We start from the raw sequence: 21,741 nt of genomic DNA, 5'->3' as shown, positions 1-21,741 counted from the left end.
ACTTTCTAAATAGAAGTTATTGTTTAGCAATACTGGTACAAAATAGAAAGCTATTCATTGTATTTGTGGTTGGAATCCATTTGATAAGAACTTGCCTCTTCCCTTTACAGAAGATCTGAAGTATCTCATCTTTTTTTTTTCTTTCAGCAAGTGCTCTTCTGTGCAGGCTGAGTATAGTAGAGTGTTTTTTGTTTCATTAGTAGAGGTCAAATAACTAGGTATGATAAGTAGTATATAAGAAAAAAAAATTATAAACTGAGCTTGCAGAAGATTTGGAAAATCTGTGGGTTGGAAGCTGTGGTTGCTTAAATAGTTGATGAAGCTGCCTATTTTTAGTGATTTAAAGTAGTTTGAGGAACTACCTTGACATTGGTTAGCTGCCAGTTTTCTATTTATTTGGATTTATGAAGACTAATTGGTAAAAATACCTTCCTTTTTTATCAATATCCCTGAAACACACATTTAACCAATTTAAATAAAATGTCACTAACTATGGGTGTAAGATTGACTTTGTGTGGCATTGTTTCTACAATGTAGTGGGAATGTACAGAACAAGAGTAGATTGTTGCAATCTGGAGATGGGAGAGAGGGCATCTAGTACTAAAGTTCTTATTTACCAATATAGCAAAATGAAACAATGTTGTTGATTCCTTTACTGATTTAGAATAGTTTTATTAATCTAACTTTCTTTGTAGTTTTCTCTGCCAGTTTAGAAAGATTACTTAGCTGAGTTGGTACCAGTTAAACTGTGACTGTTTATATAGCATATGCTCAAAAGAGAGATGTAATGGCTAGTGTTCTGCTGGCTTACATACTTTTTGTTTTATTAGTACTAGCTTCTGAATCACTTGAAATTGTATATGTTCAAGGGAGCAGGCACCTTCTTCACCTAACCCTTGTTTTTGTCAATTGGTGGTGTAGGCTGTGATTAGAAGTTTAAGAATAGTCCTACTTCAGCAGGAATATGAGAAAAGATTTCTGGAGCATTTTGGAGGGGAGTTTTTCCTCCTCTAAACATTGACATGTCAATCTCCAGTTCTTCATATTTTTGTTGTAAAGATTTGAGTTGTTTTGTGGTAACATTGTCTTTTTTCCATCCTTTTTTCTTTCCTAACCTGGTTTCTTCCAGTGCAACTACAGATAGAAGACCTGACTCGTAAACTGCGCACAGGAGACCTGGGGATCCCCCCTAACCCTGAGGACAGGTTGGGAATACAGTTGTACAGCTGACAGTAACACTTTTTACCTTTCTCAATACATTTTTTTGGTCACGACATAATAGCAGTTTCTCTTATGAAACTTTTTTTTCAAGTCAGGAAACTTGGGGCTGGGAATTTGTTTTAATGGATAGAATAAAGAAATTACCCGAGAAATCCAGTTGCACGAGTGATGAGTAACTCATTTTTTTGAATTCTGGTCTTGATCTGTCTAACCAAAATTGTATTTACTGTGAGTAAGCTGGCTTGTTTTTTGTTCCTAAAAAAGCCACAAGCATATATACTTAGTTTTTATGGTAGTTTATGTCAGAATTGTTGGAGCATCCTTTTCATTTAGAAATGGAACAGTGAAAGTGAAACGAGTTTCCCGGTTTTTTTCAGTTTCCTGGTCATAGCTGCTAATATTACTTGTTAAAGTAACTATTTTACACAGTTGGGTGTCTCAGAGGGATTGTTATAACACATATGGGATATTTCAGAATAATCATTTAACATAACTTTTAGGATGCTCATTCTGTTAGTGATTCATCTGTGTGCTCTTCCTGAGGAAGAACTGTGAATCTTTTTTTGTAGGTATAACTGAAGTCTCTGCAACAGACTATAAGAAAAAGAAACATGAGCCAGTGGCCCAGCAAACAGTATTACATGGCCAGGCTTTGCTGTTTTTAACTGATGGGTGATAGTAGTTCTATGTAGCATTTGATCACTGGTTTATGGGTAGTTGGCCACATGATTTTCAGATGTCAGAAAGATTAGAGTAGCTTGGGTTCTGTGATCTTGGTTTATGCTATTTGCAGCAGTGGCCACAGCCGTATATTCCCAAGTTAATTCATCTTTTTGAAGGGGGAGAGCAGTTTTTGTTGAATATGAATCCATTGTATCATAGCATTTGACCAGCCTGAACTGTATGTTTTGCTAAACTGGAAGAATACATTCTATTTTGTGGGTTTTGGTGACCTTTGCATAGATATTTACTTTAGCAAAACAGAACAGGTTAAACATTCATCCTTGAGCATCTTTTTGGAATATGACATCCAGAGATCTGATATATATAATTTTTTTAATAGAAGGGGTTTTGTTTATTTTTTACAGATTTGTCGCAGCTTGGAAAGTTGCAGTCAACTTTTTGTTTTAATGGGTTTAAAAACTTTTTTTTTTTGTAAACCTAATTCAACAAACACCCCCTTTCACTCCTGGGATTTCTGTTGTGTGATAGCATGGGACACAATTGAAAGTCTCTTCCTTGGAATCTAATATTATTGTATTTGTAATAAAAGATAATTTTGTTAAGGTGATGCTATGGCTGCTAAAACAAATTACTTTTGTACATATATGCTTGAAAATGTGGCCTCTTGAATTGGAATCATTAAATTTTGTTACAGAGAGCCATTAGTTCTTCATAATGGAACCCGTTGCATTTCAAGCACCACTTGGAAATTTGGGTCTCCTGAAGTGGTCTCTCTTATGAATCAGTTTTAATGTGTCGCTCTGTCTTTCATCAAGGTTCTTTAATTTCTTCAGGAGATTGAGAATTAAATGGTAGTTGCATGTTGTTTTTTCCCCTGTACAGTTGAATTTATATGTGCTAAAGTGGCAGATCACTTAAAAGTGAATCCCTTCAAATTTTAATCTGTTTTGCTATGGGCTTAGCATGTTAAAGAAAAATATTTTTTTAAAAATAATGCTACTGAATGCAGTAAAGCCTGATAAATTTTGAAATTCTCAGGCCGTACTTAATGAACAATGGCTGGTTCTTTTAAATGCCAAGCTGCTGTTAACAAAATAATAATAAAAAAAGCTATCTAGTGGGAGTGTGTGGGGAGTGATATGGATCTTCTGCAAGAAACATAAAAATACAACATAATTCTTGTCAAGGTACTGTACATTGCAGAAATCCTTCACTTCATCACTATTGGTTTTAAGTTTTATTGAAGTTATAGGTTAGTTTCAAAAATGATTAGTAAGAAGTTTGGGATAGTAGATGGCTCTTTATTCTGTTGCTCTTGGGGTTTGTTCTGAGTGTTTGACATGTTAGGCATAGAAGTATAATGATCCAACTTTTCTTTTGTTTCTGGTATTTGACAGTGTGACCAAATGTTTGCTTTAGGTTAAGACGACAGCTGAAAAATGCCTAGATATTAATCCTTATTCTCTAATCAGTAGAAAAGGTTCATTAACAAGAGGTGTTTAATAACTTGACACCAGTAACTTCTTCCATTCTTGCAGCTTGCACTTAAAATTTTACATTGATGAAATTTAAAATTGTAGATCTATAACTTTTTTTTTCTTGCTGTAAATAAAAACAACACTGTGGTGAATAAAACTGACACTTGTTTACTTGTAGCTATGTCTTAACCTTTTAACCCACTTTCTGAGCGTCTAAACCTTTTTTGTGGAGCAGGTTGAGCTCTCCTGTTTTAGTGGTTTACAGGTCCAGAATATGGGTCAGATAAGGTTTCACAGGCACTGCAGCCTCTGCTGGAAGCAGCAGAATAATTTAACACTTGTTTTTCTCTAACCCAGCAATCCCCTTTCCCTCAGCCTGAACCAGTTGAAACTTGACATTGAAGCTGGCGATACATTGAAGGGGAACAGAGCAGAAGTTCTCAACCATGTTTTTTGCTGCCATAGAACTCCTGCATTCTGATTTAGTTACCAAACTAGACCATGTTAGCAAATTATTATTATATTATCCTATAATACACCTGCCCCTTTCATTCCCCAGAGATAAATTTTTCAAGCCCTTGTGGTGTTTTCCTAATTTAAAAAAAAATATATGGCTAAGTTAATTTGAGTCAAAAGCTCACTTGGCATAACTTTAATGTTTTCTACCAAGCACGTGACTTTTTTTTTTGTCCCACTTGCTGCAGTTTTTTGTCCCTCCTCTAACTAAGTAGTATATAGCAAATTAGAATTTATTGTGCAGGATGAGGCAGTGGGTTTTAATGTTAGTGGTGTTCATTAAAAGATGGAATAATTACTGGGTGCTTCCTGCAGGTCTCCTTCCCCTGAGCCGATTTACAATAGTGAGGGGAAGCGCCTAAATACGCGTGAGTTCAGAACGCGGAAGAAGCTGGAAGAGGAGCGGCACAATCTAATCACAGAGATGGTGGGCCTCAACCCAGACTTTAAGCCACCAGCTGATTACAAGTGAGCATTAGTGGGGACAGAGGTCTATGTATAAATTCTTGTAGAATAGAAATGTGTAACTTTGCTTGCTTCATACAAATTCTTCTTTCTTGCTGAAAGTTGAGGTTAGAGAATGACCCAGGGACAAACTTTGTCTCCATTTCTCCAAACTGATTCCATTGAAATAGTTATGATTTTATAGTGACATCATTCTATTAAAGTGTAAAAATAAACAATATTCTGTAGAATTTCCATTTTATAAATCACAAATAATATAGAACAAGGATCGGCCAAACCCATCCTCCCTCTTCACAAATATTGCCACCACTATCAAGAAACTGAACAAGCCAAATTACTAGAAAAATGCAAATGGAATACTTCAGACACGCGTGTCAGGAACAGTGTTAAGGGAGTGTACTAAGGCAACTTGTCCCCTGGCCAGAGCAAGCCCTAAGCTAGCTGAAAGCTAAAAAAGCATGGCCTGGTAGTGGGCTCTGTGGTCCTCAGTTATGTCTAATACAAGCTCTTTAGCAGGATACACATTTCAAATCTGATAAATTTTTCTATTTTGTGATTAGAATATATTTTTCTACCTATGGTTGTCTGGTCACTTTTATTCTTTAAATCACATTGGTCTCAGGCTCTGGTTTCTGTTTCCTTCTGTCTTCTCTTAATTCACTCGCCAAGGTCTCCTGACCATTTGACATTTCTTCCTTCCCCATGCTTGCCATCCATCTTCCATCTCTGAATGTATCTCCCTTCTGTCTCCTATACTTCCTTTTCTAGTATTTACCCTGTGCCAATCTCTCTGCCTTCATCATCACCATTCTGTGTCCCTATGCATCTCCCAAGTCCTGTGCATCTCACTGCATTCCTATTCTCTTTCATGTCTAGCCATCTTCCCTCTGTGTCCATATAACCTTCCATGTCTGGCATTGCCCCACCGACTGTGTACATATACCACCTCCATGCAACATAACCCCTTTGGGTCCTTGTCCCCATGCTCCAATCCATACCCACAATATCCCCTCTTTTTGTATATCTCCCTGTGTCCAGCTTCTTCCTTCTCTTACACTCTTATGCCAATGTGTGTGTTGCCCTCTCTTTCCTCCCTCCCTCCGCTGTATTAAATATTTCATTTCTTTAGCAACTCTTCAGACCGGCATAGGCATCTTACAAGCAGGTTATATCTCATCATGACCAGCAGGTGGAGACTGAGACGAAACTTTGGAACGGTACTTAATAGGTTACTCCTCCTAATTACCTCAGTCTTCTCTTTGTTTCCAGCAGGTGTGAGTGAGTTGTACCCATTTTCCTTTCAGGACTCCTAGTCCCTGTTTATACCAGAACAAGCAGGCAGCTTATTCTCAACATATGGATGATGTCATCCACAGAGTCTGGATGCGGACAGCCTCGCAAGCAGACTTGCTTGTAGAAACGTAGAAGTTTCGAGTCAGCCGCACCGCGCATGTGTGAGTGCCTTCCCACCCTGCACAGGGCGAGTCTCCTCAGTTTTCCGCGGAGCCGAGAAGTCTGTACTTTGACACATTGCGTTGAACTTCGTTCGCTTTGTGCCTTCTCTCACCGCGGTTTGTGTTCTTTTTAGTCGTGAATCGCTGTGTTACTTTATTTTCATTTAAAAAAAAAAAAAGATTTATTTTCATTTTTTCTTCATTGACTGGTGGGCCAGGCCGCACGGCCGCAGCCTGCGGGCTTCGACTTCGCAGTGGCTATCTTCCTCCTATGTCCTGCCAGTCACGGGCTTGAAGAAGTATAGCTAGTGCCAGCGTGCGATTTCTCACACGGACCCACACCGCTGGTGCCTCAAGTGCCTTGGGCCTGACCATATTCCAAAGTCGTGAAAGCACTGTGCTACTCTTCAACCTCGAGCCCTTAAGCGTCAAGTTTTAGTGGAAAAACTCTTCAGCATGGACTCTTCGCTGACACCCTCGACCTCGAGTGCTGCCTCGGTCCCACCTTCCAGCGAAGGTCTCCTGCTTCCACGACTCCAAACTCGAGCCTCATCAGACTGTCCTCATTTGGATCGTCTTTAGCCTCGAGTACACCTGCTTTATCTTCTGAGATTCCCTCAGGTCAGATACCTAAGCAGAAAAGTTCCCACGGTGGTCCTCAAATTTTCAAAGACCTCCAAGTCCAAGCATATCTCCACTGCTACCTTGGAGCCTTTAGCCTCGGCAAGTTGTCCGATTTCAGACTTCTCTCCGGACCATGTTGGAGCAGTAATTTGTTCAGTTACTGAGCAAATATGGTTCTGTCTCAACGCTGCCTCCTGTAATCTAGTCTCCCACAAAGTCGAGTCCCTGTCTGTGCCTCGAGCTGAAGCTTCACACTCTATGCAAGGAGCAAAGTCTTTACGAGTGTCTGGTCTGACATCTACACACTATGCAAGGAGTAGATTCTTTGCAAGTGTCTCGACAGTAATCCTCACACTCTAAGGAGCAGAGTCTTTGGGAGTGCTTTGAGATTCCCCGATCCAATCCACTGTGTTTTGATCTACAGCTTCTAGCCCTATCCATTCATCAGCAGCATTGTCTGTTTACATACATAGGGCGAAGTCTCCTCGATCCTCGAGACCTGCTTCCAGGCACCACTCTCGTTGCCAATCAAGACATCCATCTAGGGACAGATCTTCTTCTAAAGAGCAGCCTTCTTCGTCTAGACCTCATTCCAGCTTTTCGAGGCCTCCAACTCCTCGCTTGAGGTCACCGCTTCTGGACCCTGAGGAATCGGCTGCTTCCATTGCCTCTTCCAAATCTCCATATTCTTTGGATTTCCACTTCTCCAGAGGCTTCACTTTCGTTCTCAAGGTCATCGAGTCCCTCACGAGGCAGGGCCTTGGCGGATCAGCTGTCTTTCTCTTCCTTTCTTCATCAGATGGCTGACCTGGAAATTCAGTTAGATGCTGGTTCTAAATACTTTAAGGAGTATCTCGAGGTCATGCATCTATCTCAACCTCCTGCAGAGTCATTTAAGCTTCCTCTTAACAAGCTTTTGTCTCAAACTTTCAACCGTTGTCTGGAGACTCCTTATGCTATACCTGCTGTTCCAGGCAAATTGGACTGGAGGTATAGAACTCTGCATTGTAAAGGGTTTGAGAATTCACAATTATCTCATCAATCCCTCCTTGTGGAGTCTTCTTTGAAAAGAACCCATCCTTCCAGGGTCTATGCTACAGTTTCTCCTGGAAGGGAGGGTAAGACCATGGACAAATTTGGATGCCGTCTATATCAAAATGCTATGATGTCCTCCAAAGTCCTCAATTACAATTTTGTCTTCGTTACTTATCTCAAGTTCCTTATTGATCTTCTCCCAGGTTTTCTGAAGAACCTGGATCAACATAGACATTTCGAGTTCCAAGAATTCACTGCTGCTCTGTCACAACTCAGATAGCACCTTCTCCAGTCATCTTAAGATGCCTTTGAGCTGTCGGCTAGGGCCACTGCTTTTTCTGTAGCAATGTCTGGCTTTTCTGTAGCATTGGCCTGGTTTCGCACCATTGACATGGATCCTAATCTTCAGGCTAATATTCCTTGTCAGGGCAATGACCTCTTTGATGAATCCATAGAGGCTGCCACTAAGAAGTTGTCTGAACATGAAAAATCTTGCTTCCATTGTCAGACCAAAGCCAAAGTTAGCTCCTGCAAAACCTTCACGTCCTACTCCGGTTTTCCAGAGGCATTATACTCCAAGGGCAGCTCCTTACACTCTAGCTCCTTCCAAGAAACCGCAGCAACAGAAACCTCAGCTTTCTGCTGCACCTAAGGCTTTGCAGCCTTTATGACTGTCTACAACAGAGCATAACCTCCATCGTTCTGTGTCTGTCCTTCCTTCCCCCATAGGAGGTCGTCTCCATCATTTTTACCACCAATGGGAGACCATTATATCCGACCTCTGGGTGCTGTCAATAATCAGGGAAGGATACTCTCTTCATTTCACTCAGGTTCCAACAGAGCTTCCTCCAAGAGTATCCTTACAATCCATCCCAGACCGCCCTTCTTCAGGAAGCTCAGGCTCTGCTTCATCTCCGTGACATTGAGGAAGTTCCCTTGGAACAGCAGAGCAGGGGTTTTTACTCCCGTTACTTCCTAGTTCCGAAGAAAACAGGCGATCTGAGACCCATTTTGGATCTCAGGGCTCTCAACAAATTTTTAGTCAAAGAAAAATTTTGCATGTTGTTCCTGGTGTCCCTATACCCCCTTCTAGATCAGAACGATTGGTTATGTTCTCTGAATCTCAAGGAGGCTTATACTTGCATCCCCATTCATCCGACCTCCCGTCAGCACCTCAGATTTCGGGTGGGGAATCTGCATTACCAATACAGAGTGCTACCCTTTGGCCTGGCTTCAACTCCCAGAGTGTTCACCAAGTGCCTGGTGGTGGTGGTAGCAGCAGCTCTAAGGAACCATGGTCTTCAGGTATTTCCCTACCTAGATGACTGGCTCATCAAAGATTCAACATCTTTGTAGCGACCCAACGGACTACGTGGTTCCTACAAAGCTTGGGATTCAAACTCAAGTTTCCCAAATCCCAACTTCAGCCCTCTCAGAATCTACATTTCATCGGAGCTGTTCTGGACACTATCCAACTAAGAGCATTCCTTCCGCAACAATGTCTGGAGGTTCTTCTTCAACTCTGTCATGCAGTGTCTTCCCGCTCATCAATCTCAGTGAGACACATGATTGTACTCCTAGGTCACATGGCCTCCACAGTACACGTGACTCGTTTTGCCAGACTTCACCTCAGAATTCCTCAGTGGACCCTGGCATCTCAGTGGACACAGGTTTGCGACCCACTCTCGACACATTACAGTTACTCCTTCGTTGAGACAGTCTCTCCACTGGTGGATACTCTCTTCCAATCTCTCCCGAGGCTTCCTGTTTCAAACGCCCCCTCATCAGAAGGTCCTTGCAACAGATTCCTCGACCTATGCTTCGGGGGCTCATCTCTATGTTCTCCGTACTAAAGGCCATTGGACCAGTACGGATCGTCAGTGTCACATCAATCTGTTAGAACTCAGAGCGATCTTCAATGCTCTCAAAGCTTTTCAACATCTTCTTCACGACCAGGTAGTCCTCATTCAGACGGACAACCAAGTCGCCATGTACTATGTCAACAAACAGGGGGGACGGGATCTCTTTCCCTTTGCAAGAAGCTCTGAAGTTTGGGACTGGGCAATCCTCCACAACACCTTCCTCAAAGCTGTCTACATCCAAGGGGCGAAAAACTGTTTGGCGGACAAATTGAGTCGTCTTCTGCAACCTCACGAATGGACACTCAATTCCTCGCTTCTTCATCACATTTTTTCGCATTGGGGAATGCCTCAGATAGATCTCTTTGCATCTCCCCACAACCACAAACTGCCTCAGTTCTGTTCCAGGATATACTCTCCTCATCGCCTCGAGGCAGATGCTTTTCTACTGGAACGGACAAATCTTTTTCTGTATGCATTCCCTCTCATTCTCAAGACTCTTGTCAAGTTGAAGAACGATCATGCCACCATGATTCTGATAGTTCTCGATGGCTGAGGCAACCTTGGAACTCCCTTGTACTTCAACTCAGTAGCAGGGAGCCATACCTTCTACCAGTTTATCCATCTCTGCTTACACAGAGTCAAGGATCTCTTCTTCATCCCAACCTGCAGTCTCTACACCCGACACCTCAACATAACTCCTCTTCAGTTTTCTCAACCTGTAAGAGACATTTTAGAGGCTTTTAGAAAGCCTGCCACTAGACAATGCTACCACCAAAAATGGACTAGATGTGGTGCATTTCTCATGATAAGGAGCCTCAAGATTCCTCCTTATCTTCTGTTCTAGATTTATCTTTTGCACTTATCCATCTCTAGCCTCAAGTCTACATCGATTCAAGTCCATCTCAGTGCAATTGCTGCTTTCCATGTCAAACCTCCTCTCAAACCACCTCCAGTGGTTTGGGATCTCAATGTTGTTCTTACTCAGTTGATGAAGCCTCCATTTGAACCAATGTCTACGGCTCATCTTAAGTATCTTGCTTGGAAAGTAGTTTTTCTCATTGCCCTCACTTCTGCTCGAAGTCAGTGAGCTACAAGCATTAGTTGCTGATCCACCTTTCACAGTTTTCCATAATGACAAAGTGGTCCTCCGTACTCATCCTAAATTCTTACCTAAAGTGGTTTCAGAATTTCAACTCAACCAATCTATTGTATTTCCAGTGTTTTTCCCAAGACTTCATTCTCATCCTGGAGAATCAGCTCTTCATACTCTGGACTGTAAGTGTGCTTTGGCCTTCTGCTTGGAACGCACCAAACCACACAGTACTGCTCCTCAACTTTTTGTCTGCTTTGATCCAAACAAGTTGGGACATCCCATTTCTAAGCATACCATCTCCAACTGGATGGCTGCTTCTATCTCTTTCTGCTATGCCCAGGCTGGACTACATCTACAGAGTTACAGTAAGTAACTGTGCTTTTTGTGCCGGCCTGAGCTTGGGTGTGCTCTGTTTGGGGATCCGTCCGACCTCAGGGGTGTCAAACCCGGTAGGTCTCGTGCTGGGGGGGTGTTACCTCTGCACCCCTGCAGCTCTGCCCCCCTCTACTTCTTTACTGACCCTCCGCCTCCTCTCTCGTCCAACCGCCCGTGGGTTGCTTGGGATGAAGACTTGTGGTCTGAGGAGCAGGTTGACTTCAGTGAGGACCTGGACTCTTGGTGTTGCGCTATGAGGATGCGTCACCTGAGACCCTGCGTGTGGAGGATCCTCTTTTTAAAGGGATCCACTCTGCGTCCCGCTCTTTTCCTATGCATGAGGATATTCGGGATTTTATCCAGGCGCAGTGAAATATGTCAGAGGCGCCGTTTCGGTTTACGCACTCCATGACTCGTTTGTATCCCATTCCAGAGGGGGGTATGGCTACCTTGAAGACACCAGAAGTGGACATGGTGGTCTCAAGCTATTGCTAAGAGGCATGCTGTGCCTGTGGAGGGCGGTTCTGCTTTACAGGACTCTGAGGAGTGTAAGTTGTAGACCATTCTTAAGTAGAATTTTAATTTATCTGCCTTGGAGTCCAGTTGGCTATTTGGGGGGGGGGGAGGGGGGAGTGCCTGTAGCTCGGACTGTTTTACGGTGGACCCAGCCTGTCCTTGACCGTGAGTCTGATGACTGGTCCTTGGTGGGTCAGGAGGTAACAAAAATTAAGATGGCAGCCTCTTTCCTCTCAGATGCCCTCTATGACTTGGTGCAGGTGTCTATGGTTTGCGGATGCGGCATCCAAGTCTAAACTCACTAAATTTCCCTTTAGGGGATCTTTTTTGTTTGGAGAGGATTTGAATAAGTTATTTCAGTCTCTGACGGCCTCTAAAGTGCCCCGCCTGCCTCACTCGGCGAGAGGGAGAATTAGAAGGGCTTGAGCATGCGCAGATGTATGCTCAAAGCCGGCAGAGACAAGGAAGAAGATCTTCAAGCGGCACCGGCACTTGTGGGCTGCGTGCCGGTGCCAAAGGGGGGATGAGTTAAAGTTGGTCGGGCGGGGGGTTCCTGTTCTCACGGGGGGATGCCGATTCGAGTGGAGGGGGGCCTTTGCGAGCGGGGGGGAGCGGTTCTCGTGCCGGTGCCAGATGGGTTTGTGGTGAATTAAAGTTGGTCGGACGGGGGGTGCCGGATCACGCGGGGGGGGGGGGGGGACTTTGCGAGGGGGGGGTGGGAACGTATCAAAGCGAGTTTCCATTATTTCCTATGGGGAAACTCGCTTTGATAAACAAGCATTTTGGATTACAAGCATGCTCCTGGAACGGATTATGCTCTCAATCCAAGGTACCACTGTATATTAGTTGTTACTCCTGTTCGGAGTCTTGTTTATTTCTGTTTACAGTTCTTAGTTCTGCTTGGCTATTCGGCAGACTGAGGTAATTAGGGGGAGTAACCTAAGTACCATTTCAAAGTTTTGTCTGTCTCCACTTGCTGGTCATGATGAGATATAACCCGCTTGTAAGATGCCTATGCTGGTCTGGAGAAGCTAAAAGAAAGTAAATTAGCAGGTAAGAACCTAATTTCTCCTTCCTTGGTTCAACATATTCCCTTCTCTCTCCTTCTCCCTTCAGATCCAGCACTCCTCATGGATTGAACTCTTCTCTTTCTTGCCTCCAGCCTTTCCCACATGGGTTTCTCACCTCTCTCCCCCCTCCATATCCCCCAGACCAGATCATCCAGCACTGCCCTTCACTTCAGTTCCATCTTTGGAGCCAGCCAGCTCTCCTCATGGGTCATAGCAGCAGAATGCCCCCTCTAATGGGTGTTGCGGCAGCCCCCCTCCTCTCCCCCACGGGTCAGCATCTCCTTGGCTCCATCCCATTTCTCCTCGCACCTGTTTTACCTGAAGGAGCCTGAAGATTCTTCATTGTGATACAGCCGGCTCCTTCAAGTAAAATAGCCATGAAGGGAGCTAGGAAAGAGATACAAAATCTGACTTGGGCACAATTTTTTTTCACCACAGGAGCAATGCTTTTTACCATTAAAATACCTTGCTCCTGTTCCCGCGGTAAATTGGCAGTAATTTTTCCAGTTCTGTGGTTTTACTGCAGTAACCTGTCCCCTTTCCATTCTCTATTAATGACATAGTAGAGAGGGTGTGGTTATGTTGGATTTTGGTTTTGAAGAGTTTTTTCTCAGCTCACATTTTTTATTTATACTGTATTTCCTACATATAGGCCACCCTAGTGCAAAAAATGCCTATACAAGTTGTAAAACCAGATAAGCCACTCCATTGTATTACCCAAAATATGAACCTGGGATAAGGAGTAACCACGTGGGTGATACATGAATTAGATACAAATATGAAAACACCCACTCTGTGCTTTAATCTGAACAGTTAGAACTTAATATAGTTAGCAGTGCTCAGAACCACTCAGATGGTAAAAAGAAGATCACAACGGGGTAAAACCCCCAAAGGCAGTGTCTTCAAAGTTCAATCATTGCACTTCAAAATTTATATTGGTCAACACTCCAATTACTAAAAATGTAGAAAAAGCCTGGACCTTACTCAAGGAGACTGTGCACGAAGCGCAAAACCTATGCATCCCCAAGTTCAGAAAAGGGTGCAAAAAAAATAGAACAAAAAATCCAGTGTGGATAACAATTGCAGTGAAGAAGGCGATAAGCGACAAGAAGGCATCGTTCAGAAAATGGAAAAAAGACCAAACAGAGGAGAACCAAAAAGTGCACAAAGAACACCAGAAGGAGTGTCACCGAATGGTTAGAAAAGCAAAAAGAGAATACGAAGAGAGACTGGCAGAGGAAGCAACAAACTTCAAGTCGTTCTTCAGATACGTCAAGGGGAAGCAACCGACGAGAGAAGAAGTGGGACCATTGGACGATGGTGACAGAAAAGGAGTAGTAAAAGGAGAGAAAGAGATAGCTGACAGGTTAAATGAGTTCTTCACGTCAGTCTTCACGATGGAAAATATAACCAACATTCCAGAACCCGAGGAGATCGTTATAGGAGACCAAGACGATAAGCTGGTCGATTTAGAAGTAAGCCAAGAGGATGTACTCAAGCAGATTGACAGACTAAAGAGCGACAAATCGCCAGGTCCGGACGGCATCCATCCAAGGGTACTCGAGCTAAAAAACGAAATAGCGGAGCCATTTCGACAGATATGCAATCTATCCTTAAAAACCGGAGAGATCCCGGAGGATTGGAAAATAGCAAATGTCACGCCCATCTTCAAGAAGGGCGCAAGAGGAGACCCGGGAAACTACAGGCCGGTGAGCCTGACCTCAGTCCTGGGAAAGATGATGGAGGCACTGATTAAAGACAGCATCTGTGAGCACATCGAAAAAAATGGGTAGCTAAAACCGAGTCAACACGGCTTCTGCAAGGGTAGGTCATGCCTCACTAACTTATTGTACTTCTTTGAGGGGGTGAGCAGCCAGATGGATAAAGGGGAATCTATAGACATCATTTACCTTGACTTCCAAAAAGCCTTCGACAAGGTGCCACACGAGAGACTGCTTAAAAAGATATGGAACCACGGGGTACAAGGGGAGGTCCACCGATGGATCAAAATCTGGCTGGCAAACAGGAAACAGAGGGTTGGCGTAAAGGGCCACTACTCTGACTGGAAAGGGGTCACGAGCGGAGTTCCGCAGGGGTCGGTGCTGGGACCGCTCCTGTTCAATATCTACATAAACGACCTAGAGGCGGGAACCAAGTGTGAGGTCATTAAATTTGCAGATGACACCAAACTATATAGCAGGGCTCAAACCAGGGAAGACTGCGAAGATCTTCAAAAGGATCTAACACAGCTGGAAAAGTGGGCCGAAAAATGGCAGATGAGCTTCAACGTGGGGAAATGCAAGGTCATGCACGTGGGGAAAAAGAACCCGATGTTCACATACAAAATGGGGGGAACACCACTAGGGGTCAGCAACCTGGAGAGAGACCTGGGAGTGATGGTAGATGCAACACTGAAGGCATCGGCGCAATGCGCCACGGCCTCAAGGAAAGCGAACAGAATGTTGGGTATCATTAAGAAGGGTATTACAACCAGGACGAAAGAAGTCATCATGCCGCTGTATCGTGCAATGGTGCGGCCGCATCTGGAGTACTGCGTCCAGTACTGGTCACCGTACCTCAAGAAAGACATGGCGGTACTTGAGGGAGTACAAAGAAGAGCAACTAGACTGATAAAGGGAATGGAAAATCTCCCATATACCGAAAGATTGAAACAGTTGGGACTTTTCTCCCTGGAGAAGCGAAGACTTAGAGGAGACATGATAGAAACCTTCAAGATCCTGAAGGGCATAGAAAAAGTAGACAGGGGCAGATTTTTCAAATTAAGGGGCGCCACAAGTACAAGGGGGCACTCGGAGAAATTGAAAGGGGACAGGTTTAGAACAAACGCTAGGAAGTTCTTTTTCACTCAGAGGGTGGTGGATACATGGAACGCGCTTCCAGAGGCTGTTGTAGACAAGAAAACATTAAATGGTTTCAAAGAAGGTTTGGATAGATTCCTAGAAGAAAAAGGGATTGAGGGGTATAGATAGGTATAGACCATTGCTCAGGCAATGGGCCTGATGGGCCGCGGCGGGAGCGGACTGCTGAGCAGGATGGACCTAGGGTCTGCCTCAGCGGAGGCAACTTCTTATGTTCTTATGTATTAGCCATTGTATTAGCCACGGCTTATCTACCAGTAACTGGGGTGGCCTATACAATTTTTTGTTTTGTTTGTAATTCTTTATTCATTTTTGTATTTTACAACAAGTGTATCAAATTAACTTATATAAAACTTAAAGATACACACTTGATTAACTCACATATTGGCATCAAATTTAACATTTCATTAGAAAATTAGTATTATATAATGTTAAAATATTATGTAAGAAATCTAAATTTATATCATTCTTATTGAATATAATAATCCCCTATCCCTCCCTCCCTCCCAATACAATAATACATAAAATCATCTTTATTGTGAATTCATTCAAATATTGATATATTTTATAATAATCGGAAATAAAATCCCACCCCTTTTCCCCTCTAATCAAATATCTTATCATGGGAAAAGTTAATCATTCATTACAAAAATCTGTTAACGGTCCCCAGACTTTCTAAAATTTACTCACATAACCTTTTTGCGTTGCAACGGTGAGTTCCATTTTGTATATATGAAGAATTCCACCAGAAATTGTAATTTCTTTAGCACTCTCCAGACCAGTAGAGGTTAATCTTTACGAATGGGTATATATCCAATCATGACCAGCAGGTGGAGACTGAAAACAAAACTGTGGGACAGTATATAATATACTCCCTTCTCTATTTACATCAGTCTTCTTTCAGTCTCCAGCAGGTGTTGAGTGATCTGTACCCATCTCCCTTGGTAGGGTTGTTGGAATTTGTTTAGGGGGTTTCTAGTCCCTGTTTTTGGCCGGACAGAGCTTGGGCGGGCCCTGTTTGGGGGTCCGTCCGACCTCAGGGGTGTCAAACCTGGCGGGTCTCGAGCGGGGTCCCTCCCCCCACTTCCTCCACTTCCCCACATTTTTTTAGAGGAGCCTCAGCAGTAAGCCTTGCCCCCTAAATCAAGCAAGGCATATTGCTTCGAGAGCCTGTGGAGTCTGTTCTGTAAAAAAAAAAAAAAAAATCCTGAGGTAGTGCCGGTCTGCAGGGTTGCTTCCCTGTCAGTTTACTGTTTTTTACTGTATTTTTGCACTAACCGGCACTTTTTCTCCTAGCTAGGTCGCGTATGGAGCCATTGTGCCCTTCTCCGGGGGAGTGGGACACAATTTGGTCCAGCCGCGAGACACTCGCGGCCGGCCTGAACTCGGCGGTTTGGGCCGGTGAGGTGGTGGAGCTCCGTCGGCAGCGGCTGCAGGCGCCCAGAGCTCCCCGCCGATGGTGCCTCGCGAGTCGGCTGGGAGCAGTGGGGAAGCCCGGTCTTCCCCAACCGCCCACGGAGGGATTCCCCGAAGGATTCCCTCTCAGCTGATTTTTTGACAGGGCACGAGGCAAGCCTTGGCAGCGTTTTTTGTGCTTTTTTTCTTCTTTTTTCTTTCAGGCAGGAGCGAGGGAAGGCAGGAGGAAGCAGCCGGAGCAGGCTGATTGGACCGGGGTCGCGGCGAGAGTTAGCTCCGCCCCCCCCACCCGCGTCACAGGTTGCATCGGGCCCGGGCTCTCCCTTTAATTAGAAGGGAGCCAGGGCACGAGGCAAGCCTTGGCAGCGTTTTTTGTGCTTTTTTTCTTCTTTTTTCTTTCAGGCAGGAGCGAGGGAAGGCAGGAGGAAGCAGCCGGAGCAGGCTGATTGGACCGGGGTCGCGGCGAGAGTTAGCTCCGCCCCCCCCACCCGCGTCACAGGTTGCATCGGGCCCGGGCTCTCCCTTTAATTAGAAGGGAGCCAGGGCACGAGGCAAGCCTTGGCAGCGTTTTTTGTGCTTTTTTTCTTCTTTTTTCTTTCAGGCAGGAGCGAGGGAAGGCAGGAGGAAGCAGCCGGAGCAGGCTGATTGGACCGGGGTCGCGGCGAGAGTTAGCTCCGCCCCCCCCACCCGCGTCACAGGTTGCATCGGGCCCGGGCTCTCCCTTTAATTAGAAGGGAGCCAGGGCACGAGGCAAGCCTTGGCAGCGTTTTTTGTGCTTTTTTTCTTCTTTTTTCTTTCAGGCAGGAGCGAGGGAAGGCAGGAGGAAGCAGCCGGAGCAGGCTGATTGGACCGGGGTCGCGGCGAGAGTTAGCTCCGCCCCCCCCACCCGCGTCACAGGTTGCATCGGGCCCGGGCTCTCCCTTTAATTAGAAGGGAGCCAGGGCACGAGGCAAGCCTTGGCAGCGTTTTTTGTGCTTTTTTTCTTCTTTTTTCTTTCAGGCAGGAGCGAGGGAAGGCAGGAGGAAGCAGCCGGAGCAGGCTGATTGGACCGGGGTCGCGGCGAGAGTTAGCTCCGCCCCCCCCACCCGCGTCACAGGTTGCATCGGGCCCGGGCTCTCCCTTTAATTAGAAGGGAGCCAGGGCACGAGGCAAGCCTTGGCAGCGTTTTTTTGTGCTTTTTTTCTTCTTTTTTCTTTCAGGCAGGAGCGAGGGAAGGCAGGAGGAAGCAGCCGGAGCAGGCTGATTGGACCGGGGTCGCGGCGAGAGTTAGCTCCGCCCCCCCCCACCCGCGTCACAGGTTGCATCGGGCCCGGGCTCTCCCTTTAATTAGAAGGGAGCCAGGGCACGAGGCAAGCCTTGGCAGCGTTTTTTGTGCTTTTTTTCTTCTTTTTTCTTTCAGGCAGGAGCGAGGGAAGGCAGGAGGAAGCAGCCGGAGCAGGCTGATTGGACCGGGGTCGCGGCGAGAGTTAGCTCCGCCCCCCCCACCCGCGTCACAGGTTGCATCGGGCCCGGGCTCTCCCTTTAATTAGAAGGGAGCCAGGGCACGAGGCAAGCCTTGGCAGCGTTTTTTGTGCTTTTTTTCTTCTTTTTTCTTTCAGGCAGGAGCGAGGGAAGGCAGGAGGAAGCAGCCGGAGCAGGCTGATTGGACCGGGGTCGCGGCGAGAGTTAGCTCCGCCCCCCCCACCCGCGTCACAGGTTGCATCGGGCCCGGGCTCTCCCTTTAATTAGAAGGGAGCCAGGGCACGAGGCAAGCCTTGGCAGCGTTTTTTGTGCTTTTTTTCTTCTTTTTTCTTTCAGGCAGGAGCGAGGGAAGGCAGGAGGAAGCAGCCGGAGCAGGCTGATTGGACCGGGGTCGCGGCGAGAGTTAGCTCCGCCCCCCCCACCCGCGTCACAGGTTGCATCGGGCCCGGGCTCTCCCTTTAATTAGAAGGGAGCCAGGGCACGAGGCAAGCCTTGGCAGCGTTTTTTGTGCTTTTTTTCTTCTTTTTTCTTTCAGGCAGGAGCGAGGGAAGGCAGGAGGAAGCAGCCGGAGCAGGCTGATTGGACCGGGGTCGCGGCGAGAGTTAGCTCCGCCCCCCCCACCCGCGTCACAGGTTGCATCGGGCCCGGGCTCTCCCTTTAATTAGAAGGGAGCCAGGGCACGAGGCAAGCCTTGGCAGCGTTTTTTTGTGCTTTTTTTCTTCTTTTTTCTTTCAGGCAGGAGCGAGGGAAGGCAGGAGGAAGCAGCCGGAGCAGGCTGATTGGACCGGGGTCGCGGCGAGAGTTAGCTCCGCCCCCCCCACCCGCGTCACAGGTTGCATCGGGCCCGGGCTCTCCCTTTAATTAGAAGGGAGCCAGGGCACGAGGCAAGCCTTGGCAGCGTTTTTTGTGCTTTTTTTCTTCTTTTTTCTTTCAGGCAGGAGCGAGGGAAGGCAGGAGGAAGCAGCCGGAGCAGGCTGATTGGACCGGGGTCGCGGCGAGAGTTAGCTCCGCCCCCCCCACCCGCGTCACAGGTTGCATCGGGCCCGGGCTCTCCCTTTAATTAGAAGGGAGCCAGGGCACGAGGCAAGCCTTGGCAGCGTTTTTTGTGCTTTTTTTCTTCTTTTTTCTTTCAGGCAGGAGCGAGGGAAGGCAGGAGGAAGCAGCCGGAGCAGGCTGATTGGACCGGGGTCGCGGCGAGAGTTAGCTCCGCCCCCCCCACCCGCGTCACAGGTTGCATCGGGCCCGGGCTCTCCCTTTAATTAGAAGGGAGCCAACGGCGCCCAGCCGTTCGGCGCACGGCGAAGGCGAGCGGCAAAGGCGCTCGCCTTAGCGAGATCGCCTTTGCGTAGGAGCCTTGCGAGGGATCCAGGAACGCCAAGTAATTAACTTTCTTTACTCTCTCCTCTTCTCTTACCCACAGCAGGAGCGCACCAGCACTTCGAGAGAGCGATGGAGGACCCAGGATCCCAGAGGTACTTTCCAGTGTACTGCACAGAGTGTAATATGTACGACTACCTCCCCTTGGGAAGGCGGGAGTACATATGCAGTCGGTGTCAGGAACTGGAAAGCCTGAGGATGGAGGTCGGCAGATTGAGGGTCAGGGTCCAGGAACTGGAGGGACTGGAGGAACTGCGCAACACAGAGGAGACGAGCTGGTCAGCCGAGGACACGGACGGAGCAGGCCCCATTGTGGATCAGGTGAGGGACCTCGAGAGATTCATTGAGGAGGCCTATAGAAGGAAGGTGGAGAAACAGGAACAGCAGCTGCACGGACGGATGTCGGCAGATGAGACCCAGGACCCACAAGGTGACACCAGGGAAGGACCTAGCGGAGGAACCACACAAGAGGAGGAGACCGTGACTCACCGGGACCCCGAGGGAGAGACACTGCACTACACCGAGGACACGGACCTGAGACAGAAGAGGTTGCTGAGGAGAGGGAAGTCTGCTATTGTGGTGGGAGACTCGATCTTGAGAGAGGTGGATAGTCACGTAGCTGGAGGAAGGGAGGATCGGCTAGTGACTTGTCTCCCGGGAGCCAAGACACGAGACATCACTGATAGGATCGAGAGGATCCTGGACGGAGCAGAGACAGAGGAGACTGCGGTGATAATCCACGTCGGAACGAATGATGTGAGCCGGAGGAACTTCAGCATGGCCACACTGACTGACCAGTTCAGGGTCTTGGGACGAAAGCTGAAGCGGAGTACCCGGAGGATAGCATTCTCAGAGATCCTGCCTGTACCGAGAGCAGATGCAAAGAGACAGGCAGACCTCCAGGCTGTGAATGCATGGTTGAGGAGATGGTGCCAGGAGGAGGGCTTCCACTTTGTGAGGAACTGGACGTCCTTCTGGGGAAAGAGTAAGCTCTACCGGCGGGACAGCCTGCACCTGAGCACAGCGGGAACTAGACTACTGGCAGCCAATGTGAGGAAGGAGATCGAGAGGGCTTTAAACTGAGGAGAGGGGGAAAGCCGACAGCCGATCTGATGTTGACGCTTCGGACAACAGTATCCAGAACAGATGCTGAACGGGCTGACTGCAAGGAGGAAGTAGAGAGACCGGTGGATCTTATGATCAGACAGCGAGGGAAACACCAGGTAAGGGGAGCTTGCTGGGAGGAGACTAAGGGGCATGGAGTCACAAGGGGACTGGGTGGCACGAGGGCAAAAGCTGAGGGCAATATAGAGGTGCCACAAGGCGAGGGGGATCAAACAGAGGCTCAAGGGATGATAGCCCAGGAGTGGGCCGGTAGGGCTAGAAAACCCAGAAGAAAAGCGGGGAAGTGGGGTGGCGGGGATGTGGAGAAGCTGAAAGCTAAGAGGGTAAAGGCTGAGGGCAAAGCAGAAGCACAGAGAACAGAAAAAATGCCCGAAATCCAAGAGCAAGTGGCCCAGGTAAATGCAAAGGTGGAAGAAAAACGACGGAACCTGAGGTGCTTATATGCAAACGCAAGAAGCCTCAAGGCCAAGATGGGTGAACTAGAAGTCGTGGCCAAGGGGGAGGACCTGGATATAATTGGAATTGCAGAAACCTGGTGGACAGAGGAAAATCAATGGGACGTGGTGCTGCCGGGGTACAAGCTTTACAGGAGGGACAGGACCCACAAGAAGGGAGGAGGCATAGCACTATATATAAAGGACTCTATCCACTCGGTCGGGATAGATATGGCAACAAAGGCAGAGGGGCTGGAATCACTATGGATCAAATTACCCGGAAATAAGGGTGCAGGCATAAAACTGGGGTTGTACTATCGACCACCTGGTGCGCCAGAGGGAGTCGGACACGACTTGGAAGCAGAATTGAGACAGGAATGCAGGACTGGAAGTGTAACAGTGATGGGGGACTTCAACTACCCGGGAATAGACTGGAGTACTGGTCACTCCAACTGCACTAGGGAGACAGGATTTGTAGAAACTGTGAAGGACTGCTTCATGGAGCAACTAGTCAAAGAACCGACGCGAGGGGGTACTACTCTTGACCTCATCCTAAACGGATTAGGGGGGCCTGCTAGAGGGATAGAAGTGGGAGGACCACTAGGCAATAGTGATCACAACACGATCAGATTCACATTAGAAAGAGAGACACCCAT

At 46.8% G+C, this 21,741-nt stretch overlaps 1 protein-coding gene across 4 annotated transcripts in view; it reads left to right on the top strand.

Moving 5' to 3' along the window:
- SF1 (splicing factor 1) overlaps positions 1-21,741 on the top strand; it is a 240,617-nt gene that overhangs the window by 2,345 nt on the left and 216,531 nt on the right. For 2 of the 4 annotated variants that reach the window (XM_033953804.1, XM_033953803.1), the window contains exons 3-4: positions 1,130-1,205; positions 4,215-4,367. In XM_033953804.1, the coding sequence (XP_033809695.1) occupies positions 1,130-1,205; positions 4,215-4,367 (229 nt within the window). The other 2 variants (XM_033953805.1, XM_033953806.1) reach the window with 2 other exon arrangements.

This window comes from Geotrypetes seraphini, chromosome 8 (genome assembly GCF_902459505.1).
Source record: "Geotrypetes seraphini chromosome 8, aGeoSer1.1, whole genome shotgun sequence".
NCBI classification, from domain to species: Eukaryota; Metazoa; Chordata; class Amphibia; order Gymnophiona; family Dermophiidae; genus Geotrypetes; species Geotrypetes seraphini.
This window is presented reverse-complemented; position numbering and strand designations above follow the sequence as displayed.